Source organism: Juglans regia, chromosome 11 (genome assembly GCF_001411555.2).
Source record: "Juglans regia cultivar Chandler chromosome 11, Walnut 2.0, whole genome shotgun sequence".
NCBI lineage: Eukaryota > Viridiplantae > Streptophyta > Magnoliopsida > Fagales > Juglandaceae > Juglans > Juglans regia.
Window position 1 is genome coordinate 25,386,033 of NC_049911.1, and position 17,707 is coordinate 25,403,739.

Sequence of the window (17,707 nt, forward strand, 5' to 3'; positions counted from 1 at the left end):
AAGGTAAAGAGTCTTCGATTGCAAACATTCATCTTACTTAAAAATAAACCATGGTTCAAAATATACAATTACTAAAGGGTAGTTGCCCGAAATTTAACAAAATCAAGAAATGGTAAAATAAAACATCAAGGGAGATGAGGAAGGGGAAAGGCATCCAGCATAACATCTCGCCCGATAGAATCAAAGTAATGGTAGGCCACAAGACTAGCTCTTATCTCTCTCAACTTCGAGTTACAGAGATCTGCCCCAAGATGTGCAAGTAGAAGCTTCTGCAGTTGCTTAATCTCGAGCTTGAAACCAAGGCCAAAACCTCGGTCTCAAATTGCGCAGGTAGAGTTAATTTGAGGAATAAGGCGATTAATCTGCTCCTGCGCGTGGTTCCTTTGCTTCTTTTTCCACCTCACTTAGGCGGGCGGCCAAGCTATCTTGTTCAGCCTCCCTATCAGTGGCGTTAGCCTTGTACAACGCAGCTTCTCCCAATGCGCTCGCCAACTAGGATTGGAGTGAGGAAATTTGATCCTAAAAGGTAGCTTCAACTTGGGAAAGCTCCCCAGCTAGCTTTTCTTTCTCCGCCCGAGCAGAGACAACAACCCCGTGGTTTTTACCAATGATTGAACGCATGGAGTCGTTTTCCTCCTCGAGCTCCATACGTTCTTTCACCAGTGCAACAACCAACTTGTCAACTCTTGCAAAAAATAGTCAAGACAAAGAAAATAACAGCCTAGTGAAAAGTTAAACTAAAAGGAGAATGAAGCTCACTGGCAAAAGGATGATGTGTAAGTTGAGGATAGTGGAATGAAATGCCTATTCGCGGTTTGATCTGAAGGCTTGAGAAGAGTCATAAGGCCGAGCACTTGGAATCTGAAAGGAGACCCCAACAGCATCTTCCGAGGTCAATGACTCTCAAGTAGTGGGAGGCGACGGGTCGCTAGTCGCCTGAGCTGACATCCCAACTGTTTGGTCAACTTGGGGAGCGACGACACCCTCTTGGAATGGAGATCCACCGGGAGGACCAACTTGACGATCGCCAATAGAAAAAGTTAGAGAAGGTTCCCCACCCTCTCTCGCGGAAGTGTTGAAGGGCGAGGAAGGAATCGACACCCTGCTCCAGCTAGCGAAATATAGGTTTGGAAAGACAAAAGACAACTCAGGAGTGTCCCCACTTGAAGCCGTCGACGAGATAGCAGGAGATGGTTGACCAGCATCTCCAGGATGAAACGAGTCGCCAAACTCATCAAGTAATGAATGAAGGTTGCCCACAAGAGGTGCATTGAGGAAGTGTAGGTCCAGAACAGATATAAGATCATCCCCCTCTTGAGAAGGGGCATCTTTAGGATTGACCGCTAGCCCAGAAGTCTCAGCCTTTTTTTAAAGAATGAGCCTCTGACCTTAGGGCCTCCTCAGCTTCCAGAATGAAGTCCAGCTCGGCGTCCACCTGGTCCAAGATGTCATCTAACAAATTGAACCGGGGTACTGGAGGATCCCTCGACCCCTCCCCCTTTGCTCGCTGGAGGGAGAGGTGGAATACCCTTGGAAGAAGCTAGACGCGTCTAACGACTTCACCATGAGGCGAGCTTTCTTTTTCTTTCCCCGCGCCTCCGGGGGTGGTCCCTTTTTTAAGTTTCCCGCCGATAAGGGGGTACCAAGAATTTCCCAACCAAGCACATGGGTTGGGTTGGGTACCATCAAGAATCCCATGAAAATGCCAAGAACAGAGAAAGTAATGCAGGAAGAATGAGGAGAAGACTGGAAGGCACAAAGGGTTTTGGATGCAAGAGAACATGAAGCTTGCGCAAAAAGACAAGAAGGGAGGAAAAAGAAAAACAAACAGCAAGGAACAATAAATACTGGCGGCAGTTGATAAGGGGGAATGCGTATCGGCTGCTGACAGACATCCTGGGGGAATAATGAAGTAGAACCTCAAACGTCGCCCCAAAAATGAATTGCGCGTGGCAAGGACTCGCAGGGTAACCAGAGGGGGCTTCGACCCAACTCGCAAGGCCCAACACCTTGTGGTTTAAAAAGCTTCATCATATGGCACACGATGAAGCTTCGTGGGGTAATTGGAGGGGCACAAATTAAGTTAACCGAGAGGGCTCAAAGACACTTAATATAAAAGTCTCATCACACCATATGTAATGAGACTTCGCGGGATAATTGAAAGGGCTTTAATACCACCATAAGGGCTCGCGGGGTGCTCCCTAGGCCTGGGCCATGAGGGCCCAACAAGTCATTCAAGGCCTAAACACCCACCCCCTGACCTAATAGGGCTCAGGTCAGTTCGTTAAGGGGAACGCTTGCCTACTTATCCCAGGATTGTTACAATACTCGTTCATTCAAAACGAGTGGATAGCCTGAAGGAACCGAGATTCAAATTTCAAATAGTGGGCAAGCCAGTTAGTCTAGGTGGTCTCAAGAAGACAAGCCCTCTATTTAAAGGATTCAGGTACGCTAATAAACCTTTCTGGAACACTTGGCTCTAAGACTACTCATATTATTACTGACTTAGGTATTAGAGGTGTCCCCATTCAACCCCCAAGCCCTCTTACTCTTTGGTTGCAGGAGATTCGGAGTACGTAGCAGTGGAACACATCCTGAACGATTTAGTGGGTTCTCCACCATCGAAAAAAACACTTTGATGGATATTTTTGAAAGTGTTAAACTCTCACTCATTGAAGATCTTTTGGTGCAATCAAGTTATGAGATTCTTTTTACGCCATGATTTTATAACATTCTTATATTGGTGTCATATATACTGGTTGTTTTCATATTCATTACTCTTTCACTCAACTATTATGATGATTCTCATCGGTGCTTAGTTATTTATTTTGGAGTAAGAAGTTTGTATTATCGCTCATGCATAATGTAATACTATGATTGAGGTGAGTTTATCTATAACATTTTACTTAAATATGATATATATTTTTAAATAGACATTGATGGGTCGTTTAATACTTTTGATTCACATACCACTCTCCCCCATTTTTTTTAGATCATATATATCGTTGATTATTTATCCAATTTCTATTTCTCTCATTCTCTACCTGGCTCACTTCTTAACCTTCTACTTCTTCTCTTCATCTTTTTCACTTCTTCTTCTTGAAGCTCTTCTTATACCTTTTCTTTCAACATCTACTTCTCCTCTCTTTGCTGAAAGGGAGGAACAATCCCAATGAAGATCTTATGTTGGTGCAATAGAGGTATGAATTTATTTATTTTACTACGATTTAATAATATTCTATTATTAGTATTCAAACAACGTGTTCTTTTTTTAGTTAAATCTTCTGATAACTCAAATTAGCAATGTACCCGAGTTAAAATATGATACAAAAATAGAAAACAAATAAAGAAAAAACCAACACCACAAATGCAAACCATGCACAATATTCAAAACAAGAAAATCCATTATCCAGATCCATGACATCCCCACCACCCAAACAATACTTAAATCAAACTATACCACTATGGCCACACCACCACTATAACAAATAATATTGATAACCTAAGAATCAATACCAACATAACAAATAATATTTAAATGTGCAAATATACGTAAAACTCCACTAATGAAGTACAATGAACCTGTAACATCCCGCTTTCCAAAAAGACATTTTAGAATTTTCAGAGAGGCAATGTGCTAATACTAAACGTAAACTTAAAAGTTTTTCTTTTTAACAAAGCGCCAGATGTGAAAGATTTCCATAAATAAAACAAATTTTAATAAATACTGAAAATCCAAAATAGAGTCTGCATAAGTACTTATTTAAAAAATATGAAAATCTCATGTGTTTATCAAAATAACTTATTTAAACCTTAAACCATAAAACTAATCATAGCATAATTTGTCTTCCAAAATCTTAAATGAATAAATTGAATAAATACACTATAATCAATATGTAACGCTCCGGTCTCACACGAGTAGGAGAGTTACTTCCTAACACTTAAACTCACATTTTAACAATATAAAGAATAGATTCCAAATTCTCAATATCATATAGAAAATTCGATTCAAACCACTATACTTAAATCATCTCACCCAATGCCTCAAAATCTTGATTCTCAGCTGAACAATCAAAATATCTGAAAAATATTGTGGAGATAAGGGGTGAGTTATCAACAACTCAGTAAGCAGAAATCATATACTAGCATTTAAAAAGTTCGGTATGCAAAACAAGACATTTACTTTCAGAATGTAGAAACAACATATTTTCTTTTAGAATGTATAAACAAAACTTGTTACAAATCATCAGAGCGAAATTTTCAGAAAAACAAACTTGTTCTCAAAAAGAAAATCCTTTGGCATATCCAAACTGAAACATTATATTCATATCATCTCATAGCATCACATCGGGACAAATATCATGTTTAACCTCCGTGGTATGGTTATAAACCACTATTATACTCGTGGTTGGGCCGTATACCATGTTTCAGCCCCCGTGGTAGGGTTATATACCATCATTATACCCGTAGCTGAGCTGCATACTATGTTTCACCCCCGTGGTAGGGTTATAAACCACCATTACACCCGTGACTGGGTCGTATACCATATTTCACCCCCGTGGTAGGATTATATACCATCATAATACCCGTGGCTGGGCCGTATACCATGTTTCACCCCGTGGTAGGGTTATAAACCATGATTATACACGTGGCTGGGCCTTAACAGAAACAGAATGGAACATTATCGGAATAGATCACATTCAGATACAAAATCAGAACTTCATGTCAATGTTTTCAAATGACACATCATATCAAAACAAAATACTGAAAATGTTCAGATCATTTCACATGTTCGAAATAAACAGACACCAAAACATCTTCATTTATTCATAACAAAAACTTTTAGACTTTCATATTCGCTCTTTTTGTATAGTTCCAAAACAGAATGCACAAAACTAGCTCATGTCTACACCAGTCATGCTAGAAAATACTTTTTCTTATAGAATTTATGCATATGTAGAACAAACATCTGAGGTTGTTTTTAGATTTCTTTTAAAAAATAAACATGAATATTTTCAAAGTCAAGCTCATTTTATTTCTTTTATGCAAAACTAGTATATGAACCCTGCTTACCTAGACAACTTAGCTTTTCAAAATTTTCCTAAAAAATGTCGAGTCGACTATAAATCGTCACCTATAAAAATAATCACATAATTTTCGTAAGTTTTCAATCAATCACGGATTTCGATATTTAAGCATAAGCTTCTAAAATAACCTATTTTAATTTTTCAAAACTTAAAACCCTCATAATCCCAAAATATATTATCACTTCCTAAAAATCGCCAATATCCATCATGACCAACGTCAAACTCAAAACACCAATATTTAAACCCTAAATAGCCAACAAATCTCATAGCATAAACCAATCACACCAACAACTCCATCATCCAATCCATCCAACCCCCGTACTCCTCGGACTCAGTCCGGCAAAATCAATCAATTCACAGTAAAATGAGTTAGTGCAAAAATACATTTAAATCTCAAAAGTTCTTTAGGAAAATACTTACAATGTTATAATATATTTTTTGAAAGATCACGGAGGTGCTAGAAGTGGCATCACAGCAACGGAATAGTGCAAAATGCACTGTGGTCGTGGGTCTCAAAAACCCACTTTTGAACGGGGACAAACCAAGATTCGAGATTGATAGGGAAGGGTTTAGGGATGTCGGTGAAGTTAGTGGTGGTGGTGGTTGGCCGTGGGTGGCGGCGTAAAGTGATGGTGGGGACTTCATCGGTGGCAGATCGGAGCTGGGGTTGAGTGCATTGGGTTGCTAGAAGGTCGAGGATGAAGTGGTGAAAAAATGGTGGCCGGTGGTGGCGTGACGGCGGTGCGCGAGCACAAGGAACGCCGCGGCATAGTGTTGCGTGTGGGGGCAAACGATGACCCAAGAGGGGCTGAGATTGGAGGGAGGTGGTTGCTGGAGGGTAGGGAAGGCCGTGGGCTGGGTGGTGTCACCGGACGGTGGTGCACGATGGCGGGCTAGGAGAGGAAGGAAAATGCACGGGGAGAGGGAGAGAGGCACATCGTGCAAGGGAGGAAGCAGCAGTTCAGGAAGAAAAAGAAAAAAAAAAAAAGAGGAAAGAGAAAAAGAAAGAGAAAAAAGAAAAATGGAACGAAATGAATGAGGTCTAATCCTCACAACTTGGGTCACAAAATTCCAACGAAAATTATTTCAAAACAACAGTTTAAATAAAATAAATTTAAACACAGTGACTAAGTAAAATAAAATAATTAAATCCAACAATACAATAATTTTAAAACCCACAAACTAATTTAAATTAAGATAAATTTAAATGCAAAACAATAATTAATATTAATAAAGCATAACAAAATAATTTTCACAACTTAAAAAAAATCATAAAATAAACCAACGAGAAATCCAATAAATTTTAAAATAAGAGAACTAATATTTAAATTAATTAAAATAATCATTCAGTTAAAATACACTAAAATACGGGGTATCACACAATAAATCCTAGTATTTAAATTACTTAAAATACTAATTTATAATTTAGTAGAATACTTGAGCTATTTTAAAATAATTCATAAAACTTAAATTCTTAAACTAAGTTTCATTTCTTAACATAATTATTAAATCTTATAAGAAACCTAATAAATACTAATATTGTTTAAATATTCTTAACATAATAATTTTATTAAATTCAACTAAATAGACAAATGAATATTGACAAAATATTAGGCTCAATAATATACTTTAAATTATATTTCAAATTCTTTCAACACTTTCTTAATAAAATGAGCATTTGAGTAATATATTTATTTAATAAAATTAAACTCAACTTAAATAAAATGACATAATAATATTCATAATTAACATATACTTAAGGTTATAAATATAATTATACTTAAAACACTGCTTCCAGATACTAGATTAAAAAGGGCATACTTGTAATTTTATCAATTAACACTTGAAAACCTAAAAATACAATATGTATCATTAGAAGAGAGAATAGAGGCTCGGGAGAGGGGCTCACCAAGAGAGAGAGGCTGACGATGGGTCACGGCAGCGCGACTGGGTGGCTGGCGAGGGGTCACGGCAGCGCGACTGGGTCTCTGGCAGGGTGGTGCGACGCCATGATAGAGAGAGAGAGAGAGAGAGAAAGAGAGAGAACTGCCTAGCCGAGAACTGTGAGGCAGTCGAGGCTGAGGTGGCGCGTGGCGTACCTGAGGTGACAAGAGTCTTCACCGGCGGTTTCCGTGATTCCTGAAAGGTGCTCCGACGTCCTTAAGGTGGCTGGCGAAACCACTTGGATTGACTGCATCGAGGTGCTCGTCTACGGTGCAAGAGGCCGCAGCGTGGTTGAGCTGGTTTCTCGGGTAGTGGTGGTCCATGAGCTAGCACCGGCGTGATCTAAAAGTGGTGGTGGCGTCGGCATGTTCTGGGCGATGGTGGAGTCGCCGCGGAGGAACGTGGGTGATGGTGGTTTCGGACGTTCGGGATGCTCTGTTTTTTGTATAGAAAAACAGAGTATTCCAAGAGGTTGGGGATGACTGGCGGTGCAATGGGGCTGCTTTATGGTGGTTCTCGGTTTGGTTGTTGGTGATGCAACCGGTACTTGGCAGCTTACCAAGGTGCAGGGGTCGTTGCTACGTTGGGTTATTGGTTGGACGTGCTGCGTAGTGCACTTTCCATGCGGTGTCGGGGAGTACACGATTGCCTCATGGTGCAGCGGAGTGGGCTTGCTGTTCTGAAAACCCTAGGATATATGAAAGGCAGTGTGTGCAAGGCTATGCATGAAGTGTATAAATAGACACCATGACGTGCTTGCGGAGGAAACAGATGAAGTCGTGCATGCATAGGTTTGATGCATGAGAGGAAGACTCACGGTGGAGGACTTGCGGCTTGCAATTTTGGTGAGTGTAACATATATATATATATATATATATGTATATATAATGATTGAAAACCTAAAAGAAAACCCTAGATAAAAAGAGACGTGAATGTGCATGTGAGTGGATTGTTGAAATTCATAGAAGAAAAATCCGATAGAATGGAATTTTATTATGAAAATGACTCGTGATTTTGGAGAGAAAATAATAATAATATTAATAATAAATTTATAGCTATATGAAAATAAATTTACATAAAACTTATATTATAGCTTAAACTTAGGATCGGGTTGTTACAGAACCCAACACCAGTTGTTCAACATTAGCTACAAATCTATTAAAAAATTATTTCTCTCATTATTTTTTTAATGCGACAATGGTTTATTTGACATCCAATTCACATAATGTTGACTCTACCTGGATGATACAAATGTGGAGTAGCATTGTCCAGTAGAGTTAGTTTTTTAATATTCATACAATTTGAGTACATAATGAATTAGAGTTTGGAATGTAATTTTTATAGAGTTGGCTATAGATTTAGTGGGTTCCCCCACCTTCGGAAAAAATACTTTGATGGATATGTTTGAAAGTGTAGAACTCTCACTCATTGAAGATCTTTTGATGCAATCAAGGTATGAGATTCTTTATTACACCATAATTTAATAGCATTATTATATTGGTGTCATATATGCTAGTTGTTTTCATATTCTTTACTCTTTCACTCAACTATTATGATGACTCTCATCGGTGCCTAGTTATATATTTTGGATTAAGCAGTTTGCATTATCACTCATGCAGAAATACTATGATTGAGATGAATTTATCTATAACCTTTTACATAAATATGATACATATTTTTAAATAGACATTGATTGGTCGTTTAATACTTTTGATTCACATACTCCCCCATTTTTTTTATAGAACATATTTATCGTTGGTTATTTTTTCAATTTCTATTTCTCATTCTCTACCCGGCTCACTTCTTAACTTTCTACTTCTTCTCTTCGTCCTTTTCACTCATTCTTCTTCTTGAAGCTCTGCTTCTACCTTTTCTTTCAACTTCTACTTCCCCTCTCTTCACTGAAAGGGAGGAACAATCCCAATGAAGATCTTATGTTGGTACAACAGAAGTATGAATTTATTTATTTTACTAGGCTTTAATAATATTTTATTATTAGTATTCAAACAACGTGTTCATTTTTTAGTCAAATCTTTTGACAACTCAAATTAGCAATATGCACCAGTCAAATTATGATACAAAAAATAGAAAAAAAAAATAATGACAAAACCAACACCACAAATCCAAACCATGCACAATATTCAAAACAAGAAAATCCATTTTCCAGATCCATGACATCCCCACCACCCAAATAATACTTAAAATCAAACTATACCACTATGGCCACACCACCACCACCACAACAAATAATATTGATAACCTTAAAATCAATAACAGCACAACAAATAATATTTAAATGTACAAATATACGTAAAACTCCACTAATGAAGTACAATGAATCTAACACCACTTGCTCAGCATTAGCTATAAATAAATTAAAAAATTATTTCTCTCATTATTTTAATGTGACAATGTTTTAGTTGACATCAAATTCAGATAATGTTGACTCCAGCTGGATGATACAAATGTGGAGTAGCATTGTCTAGTAGAGTTAGGTTTTTAATATTCATACAATTTGAGTATACAATCTTTCTCTTCCCCATCATCTTCTTCTTTCCCTTCTTTCTACTTCTAATTCTCCTGTCTTTGTTAAAAGGGTGGAACAGCCCCATTGAGGATCATCTTTTGGTGTAACAAAAGCATTGGTTATTCCACTATACTAATATTCTAATGTTGGTATCAAGGCAGTGACAAATTTATTTAAGTTTTTTCAACCCAATTTAGAAGAAAGCTATGTTAGTTTGGATAATTTCTTCTCCCATGCAGAGGCGGAAGTGAATATTTAAACAGACTTTGCAGCTAATTGAACTAATTTCGGAGTGGGGACCGGATTGCGTCGGCGGTGGGAAGGGAGGCTGGTCTTGTCTTTGAATCATATCGTATCAATTTTTTCTTGGGTAGTTTAAACACAACGATCATGACATCCCAGTTTCACAAACTCTTCTTTTCTTTTTCTTGATGAGTGAATTGGAAGTTTAAGACATGTAACAGAAAAGAAATATAGGTTGCAGAAACTGAGCTTCAACCCAAAATTAAGTTTTATTATCCAGAATTCAAAATACAAAACTCTTTGAGCAATTAGCTAAAATTGGATCTCAAAACAATTCTCTGATATAGTAGCATGGGTGACCGATTACCATCAAGGCCTACAATTGTAACCGCTGAGATGCCCAGCTCGAGCCAGCTCGAGTCAGATGGGTGTCAATTGTAATGGCAGGAAAACCATTTAATAAACACCTCCCAGTATATGCAAGATGAGTTCTAGACTAGGCTAGGTTACCGGAGATCACGATCAAGCGAATGCTGATAGGATATTTTTCTTCAGGGTGAACTCGTCTGCCTTGCCTGGGCTGATTGACTGCATGCAACAAACAAGAAAACCAACAGTCATGATTCCTCCGGCGCAGCGACAAAATTTCCATATGGTAGTAGTTTATAATCATTCATCTTCAATGTTTAATATATTATTCTCAATGCTGCTGTTTCCTTATCCGAAAGAAAGGGAAAAAACACAGGAACTAAAACTAAGGAGTATTATCGACTCAATTTGTCAACAATGTATACCGATTCCACCAAATGGCACCATTTAAAGCTATCCAAATAAGATGAACAGCCCATAAACCTTACCTTCTCAAGCAAGCGCTGGAGTCGCTGGATTTCATTCTTAGCATAATCTGCACCTTTATCCATACAACTTTTGGCAGCTTTCAAGTAAATCCTTCCATACCTAAAAAGGGCTTGTAAGAGTTACATTGAGGTTTACAAGGGTTTTATCTCAAATAAATTAATTAAAGAAATGCATTTGTAGAGAAAAGAAAAAACAAATGATAGTTTCAAGCAAATAACAGAGGACAGCCATCAATAATATAGTAATACAAACTTTCCCAAGGCATTAATATCAGTTATAAGTTAACAATTAAAACAGTTAGATATGAAAAGCAGACAGCCTCACACCCATATGGAAGTACCTTGCACTGAAACCCGTGAGTTTCTCAACTTCCTCTTCTATCCTAGAGAAGACAGCCTTCTTCTCTTCATTACTAGCAGCAACAAACTCCTTCACCAAGGCTTCCAAACTTGAAATTATACCAGCCTGTATTAACCATCAAACTTAACAAGACAATAATAAATTGCCATCGCCATCAGTTTTTATCTCAATAGCTACTAACCTTTGAAGTGAGCTGTCCTTTACCATCACGACTGGTTCCACACTTTTCATTGATGAAAGTGACAAAGTCAGCTAAATCTCGGCCACCATCATATTCTTCACCAGCTTTGTTACTCTTTGGGAAGAATTTCAATGTAGGAAACCCACTTACATCATACCTTAACACAAAACACCGACCTTTGACATTGATTCTTAAGTTTAACATAAATCCATCTTCAGCATGTAAATTGAACATATAAACCGAGCTTGCACTTACTTTTCTGCTAGATCCTTGTACTTGTCAGCGTCAAGATTAGCAATCACTACATCATCCTCAAATTTGAATGCTGTGGCCACCATTTCATAGGTCTGAATCAACAAAAGGAAAATCCATGCCGTCAAGAGTACAGAAGTTAAAGGTGCCAAACACAATAAGAATATAGAAGGGGAAGACATACTGGAGCAAGGTTCTTGCAATGACCACACCTGGCAGAACCATAATCCATTAGATAAAAAAGAACAAAAATTAAAAACAAAATCTACAAACCATGAAGGAAGCAAGATCGAGAGTATCTAAAAATATACTGATATTAAAAAGAGAGAAGAAAAGGCATCCTTACCAAGGTGCATAGAACTCGACCAAAACATCTTTGGTTTCATCCAACACGACCTCACCAAAATTATCAGCTGTGAGCACCACTACATCAGATGGAACTGAAGCTATTTTCACATTGGTCCCTGCCATCGATTAACATTATTAGAAACTCTTGGTGTTATACAAGTCTATTCAAAACACACTAGAGGGAACGAAAGGGAAAAAAACAAAAAAATACAAAAACAAAAAGAGAAGTAATTAACAGTGACGCAAGTTCCTGATACCAATAAAAAAAAAAGTGATGCAAGTTCGTGATACCGTGAAAAGGATAATAATGAACACAAAATCCGCATGCCAATTGATGTTCTAAGAGACATGCTTGGCCAGGCCAGAATAATTTATGTTGACACATTGGGAAGATGTGATAGGAAAATAACACGTATGCTAGGCTAACACCTCAGAACTCATTTGAAGGCACACCGAGCTACAGAGACATGCATCCTTTGAAGATATAGGATTAAATGTGGAGGTGTGTATTGCAGATTAGCGTCACAACGATTAGGATCCATATCCATAAAGTAGGCTTCAAACAACAGAGAAATTAAAGTGAAGCCAAAAATAAAATAAAATACAAAAATATAAATAAAAAAAAAACCCTGCCCCCCTCTTTTGAAGTAAAAATATTAATATAAATAAATGAAAAAACAAAACAATTCTCTCTGTGAAAAGTGCCAAATTTTAATAAATATATATATACATATTTCCCGTTTCAAGAGAAGGGAAAAAAAATGCTTGATATGTTGGTACAAGGTAACTTTTCAAGAACGACACCCTACCTCCTTCAGTATTCACAAACTCAGTAAGGGCTTCTGAAGTTCGCGGTCCTTCATACCTATAAGCGTACATAACATACAGTCAAAACTGGAGATAGACCATTGGCACAAATCAAACAATTTAGAACTATGTATTAATTAGTAGAATCACCCTCACTTTTTGGGTTCCAAAGATCCCTTAGGGAACCACTTAATTGTTGGATATCCGGAAACCCCATATTTGCTGCACAAGTTCTTTTGGTCATCACAGTCAACCTACTCCATGTTCCCAAATGATACGTCAAGAAGAATGCAACAAAGCCTCAATAAAATTAGAAATGATAAGTAAAATTAGAAAAAATAAGTATGACCAATATGTCATTCATTGAATATCTACCAGCTTAAGATATGGAAAATTAAAACTTGTAGCGAACAAATTATAACCAATTTATAAGTTAACGTACAAGGACCACTATAAAGAGCTGACCTTTGCAATCAAAACCGACTTGGCCTTTTTAAAGCTTGTGCCAAGTCTCTCATACTCTGGAGCAAGCTTTTTACAGTGACCACACCTGTTACACAAAACAAAATGCCAATGTAAGTGGTAATGTTGGTAAACTCTGTATGTAGGCCTTCTGGGAACCTTTCAGAAAATTTAAAATGAAAAAAAAAAAACAAAACAAAACAAAACAAAATGTAAACATCGGTACAGACCGTATAGTGCAGTTTGAAATAGCTTACAAGACACGGATTTACACAAAGAGCCCTGTTAGTATATTATTAAAAGCTACACCTTTTTTCTAGTTCATAGTTATTTTTCACCCACCTACTTAGAATTCACTGCAATGCAACAGACGTTTACGTCGCAATTCGTCATTTGATTGCATCCATACATTATTCTTCGTCAAAAATCTTACTTTGCATATATAATTTGAAGAGATTCTAATGAGTACATTGATGAGTAATACACTATCCCCATTGATTTAAAAGGAATTGATCGGAGATCTGACAGAACTATAAAACACAGATCGACGGGAAACAGAAAGAGCTAAATTAAGCACTAAAACCAAAAATACTAACAAAAAGGAATCAATTTATCAAAGGTCAGAGAGAGAAGGAAGGGGTACCAAGGAGCGTAGAATTCGACGAGAGCTCCTCTTTCCTGACCAACCTCTTTGTCGAAGTTTTCTTCGGTTAGGACAACGACGACATCGTCGTCTGCTAGTGCCGATACAGCCAACAAAGCCAAGGTTACGAAGACTAACCAGATCTGAAGAAGCTTTTCCATTTCGCACTCTCTGTTTGTACCTTCACTCCGAAACCAAAAGCTACAAGAATGGGGAACTGAACAAAGGAGAAATGTGTATATATATATATCTGCTCCGTTGGAGTTGGAGCAGGTGAGTGTCCAGCGGATAAAGCTTAGAAGCGTGCGTCCTCATTGAGTGCTAGTAATGTGCTGCCCCTTTGTTCACACTTTATTAACGTGGCATTTTTCCATTCGTCATTAGTACGTGGCAATCTCTTTGCTTGGTCGTTCCGATTGTTACAATGTTGACGTGTTTGGATGACGTGCCAAGTTGTGAGAGGGCAATGGAAAAATTTAGGTGGCGAAAAACTGTATTTTTTAAATTACAAATTTTGGGATATTTTTAAAATTTAAATTTTTTAATATTAAGAATAAAAAAGTGTTACAATATAAATTAAGGTCTCATATGTTTTTAAAGTCGAGATAAGAGAAGATGAAATTAAAATTAAAAAATTAAATAAAATATTATTAAAATATATTTTTTAATATTATTTTTATTTAATAATTTTAAAAAGTTGAATTATTTATTTTATTTAATATTATATTAAAATTTAAAAAATTTATAATAATTAAATTATATGAGATGAGTTTAAAAGTTTCTTGAAAATAAATAAAGCAAATTACTAAATTCACTTTCTACTGTGATTTTATACTTCAATCTATTTTGATTGAACATTTCATATTGAACTCGCTTGTTGGTTAAAAACAGAAAATGATAGATAATTTTTCAACGCTTGTGTGTAAGTACAGATAGCTCAAACATGATGTTGGATTAACCAGTTGTTTTACATTTTACACAACTACTAAAAAAAGACACAAAACCGAATGAAATGTAAAATAATAAAAAAGATCTAAACGACCACTTCTCTATCATTGGATTTTGGAGATCAGAGCATAGAAAGAGGAAAATGTTAGATTCATCATGATTTTACTTCTGAAAAATTTTATTTGCAATCCTAAATAAGAGATTGTGTGTAGTTCTATTGATGAATGAGGGTATAAGAGAAAAATTATTATTTTAAAAAAGATATTATTATAATTTTAAATATTTTTTAAAAATATCTATATGAACTTATATGAATAGTCTCTAAAAATTAACTCTCTTTTAAAATATTTAAAACATATTTGAAATAAAAATATATATATAATTATATTAAATACACACCCAGTACGAGACATACTCGCCAGAATGGCGTGATCCTAAAAATGAAGTTCTCGATCTGTAGTCATTCATATCGTATTTGCTGAATCAGCAGTCTTTGAGAAGATGTTCCCAATTCTGAACGCAACTCCCAACATTGTCTTGGACATATAGAGGATGAATTCCTAGATGACTCTAATTTCACCCGCAGAAATTGCTCTTGTTAATATTAGTTAAATTCAATTTTTTTTTTTTTAAAGGAAAAACTCTTAAACCATTCCATTATAACAAAGATGAGATACAAGTAGGAGCATTCTCCAAAGTTACAATTATATCTAAAATGGAAAGAGCATCTTTTGCCAATAAATAAGCCATAAAGTTGCAATTTCTCTAAACATGAGAAACCTCCCACTTAGCAAAATTTGTCATCCACTGTTTTGCTTCACATACAAACATACTAGCATTGCTCCAACCTTCCTTATCATCTTGTAATGTATTGATTACTGGCAACGAGTCTCCCGCAATAATAACCTGTTTGAGGCCTAGATCCACACCAAACTTAATAGCCTGAAGAGCTCCAAACATCTCAACCAGCAGTGGGTTTAGAAATAATTGTTTTCTTAGCCTCATGGTAGCAATTATCTGTCCTTCACTGTCCCTCACAACCACACCAACTCCAATCAGACCATGAATTTTATCAACAAATCCATCCCAGTTCAACTTGAACCAATTCGAAGGCGGGGCCTTCTATTCTTCAGCTGATGTGCATAATTGTCTAACTTTGTTGCTTGTTCTTAAGGTCTTCCTCAACTAGCATGTAGTCAAGAATGACTCTAGCCTTTTTCACAATAGAGTTAAGATGTGAAAACTCAATGTTGAAAATGATGCAGTTCCTTCTCCACCAAATCTTCCTTGCCACCACTACAAACTCTTAAAGAATCTGGCTGTCCATAGAACCTGTTAGTGCTTCAAAAAGCTACAATATAGAAGATTGAGGCAGATAGCATTTATGCAATCTTTTAGAATATTGACTCCAGACATCCCTAGTAGACTCACACCTCCATATAGCATTTATCCCATTCTCTTCTTCCATATAACAGATCGGATATAATAGTTGATCAACTACTTTCTTTTTTAATAAATTGGACTGGGTAGGAAGAGCCTCTAGACAGGCCCTCCACAAGAAAACCTTGTCTCCAGGTTGCACATTGAGTTGCCATATTTGCTTCCATACCTCTTTAAAATGGTTACTACTTGAAGCTTGTCCATTTTCTGCCAATTCCCTTGATTTCTCCCTTTGGTATGCACTCCTGAAATAGAAGCAACCATATTTTGAGCCCTACCAAATAATTCTATCATTGCTGTTTAGAGTACTAATTGGAGTTTTCAAAATAATATTAGCATCCCCCTGCTAAAAACTCTCTTACACCAAATCAGACTTGCATTGCCTAGAATTAAGCTCAATCAAATCTGCCACTGTGGCTTTGTTGTCCAGCACCTTGAAAGGGCTTAGCACCTTACTAGGATTAGAATGATCTAGCCATTTATCCTACTAGATATGGATATCACTCCCAGTACCAATCCTCCAAAAGAACCTACTTCCATTGTATGCCTAGTTGCAAGAAAGCTTCTCCACACATATGATGGTTTAGAGCCCAGTTTTGCCTTATGAAATGTGGAGCCTTGATGGTATTTGGCTTTCATCACCTTAGCTGCAACAGAATCAAGTTCTTAGATCAACCTCCAGCACTGCTTAGCTTTATTAAAGCACTCGAGGTCCCTACAACCCATGCCCCCAACAGATTTTGCCTTCCCCATCAGTTTCCATGGTACCCAGTGAATGTTATGCTCTTTTTCTTGCTGCCTCCACTAAAAAATTTGGATTACACTATTAATAGATTTCAACAAGTAGTTACGCAGCTTAAAAACACTCATATTGTAGGTGGGGAGAGCTTGAACCACAACTTTTATATATATTTCATTCCCTGCTTGAGATAACATCTTAACTCTTTGATTACTAAGCCTCATTATGATATTATCCAAGATTCTTTTGAAGGACTTGCTTCAATTCCTTCCCACTACAAATGGCAACCCAAAATATTTTTCATATGACATGACAGTCCTCATCCCAGCAATAGATAGGACGTAATTTTGAGTAACCTTGGCTATATTTCTACTAAAAATAATATAGGTCTTCTCAAGATTTAATTTATCTCCTGAAGCTGTCTCATACACTCTCAAAAGACTGAACAACCTTTCACATTCAATAGAATTAGCCCTACAAAATAAAAGACTATCATCCGCAAAGAAAATATGAGAGATTCTAAGCTGACCTCTTGCAACTGGAACACCATGAATCAAATCATTCGCCTCAACCTTTCCAATCAGATTACTGAAAGCTTCACACACAAGATAAAAAAAAAAAATATATATATATATATATATATATATATATATAGGGTGAAAGATTATCACCTTGTCTTATACCTCTAGTTGGATGGAAAGTTTCTTGTGGATCTCCATTCACCATAATTGCACAAAAGACAGATTCAATGCACTTCATCACCATCTCCACTCATTGACTGCAAAATCCTATTTTGCATAGCACTACTCTTAGAATACTCTACTCAATTCTGTCATAAGCCTTGCTCATATCTAGTTTCAATGTCATG

The 17,707-nt window shown here is 36.7% G+C and overlaps 1 protein-coding gene across 1 annotated transcript; it reads right to left on the reverse strand.

The window, feature by feature from the left end:
* Window positions 1-10,021: 10,021 nt before the first annotated feature.
* Window positions 10,022-14,004, reverse strand: LOC108980698 (probable protein disulfide-isomerase A6). Its single transcript, XM_018951701.2, has 11 exons — window positions 13,713-14,004; window positions 13,073-13,157; window positions 12,764-12,861; window positions 12,610-12,665; window positions 11,799-11,916; window positions 11,637-11,664; window positions 11,456-11,547; window positions 11,201-11,357; window positions 11,000-11,124; window positions 10,659-10,758; window positions 10,022-10,389 (listed from the first exon to the last, which is right to left on the reverse strand). The coding sequence occupies exons 1-11, from the start codon at window positions 13,871-13,873 to the stop codon at window positions 10,324-10,326; spliced, it is 1,086 nt and encodes a 361-aa protein (XP_018807246.1). The 5' UTR covers window positions 13,874-14,004; the 3' UTR covers window positions 10,022-10,323.
* Window positions 14,005-17,707: the final 3,703 nt, after the last annotated feature.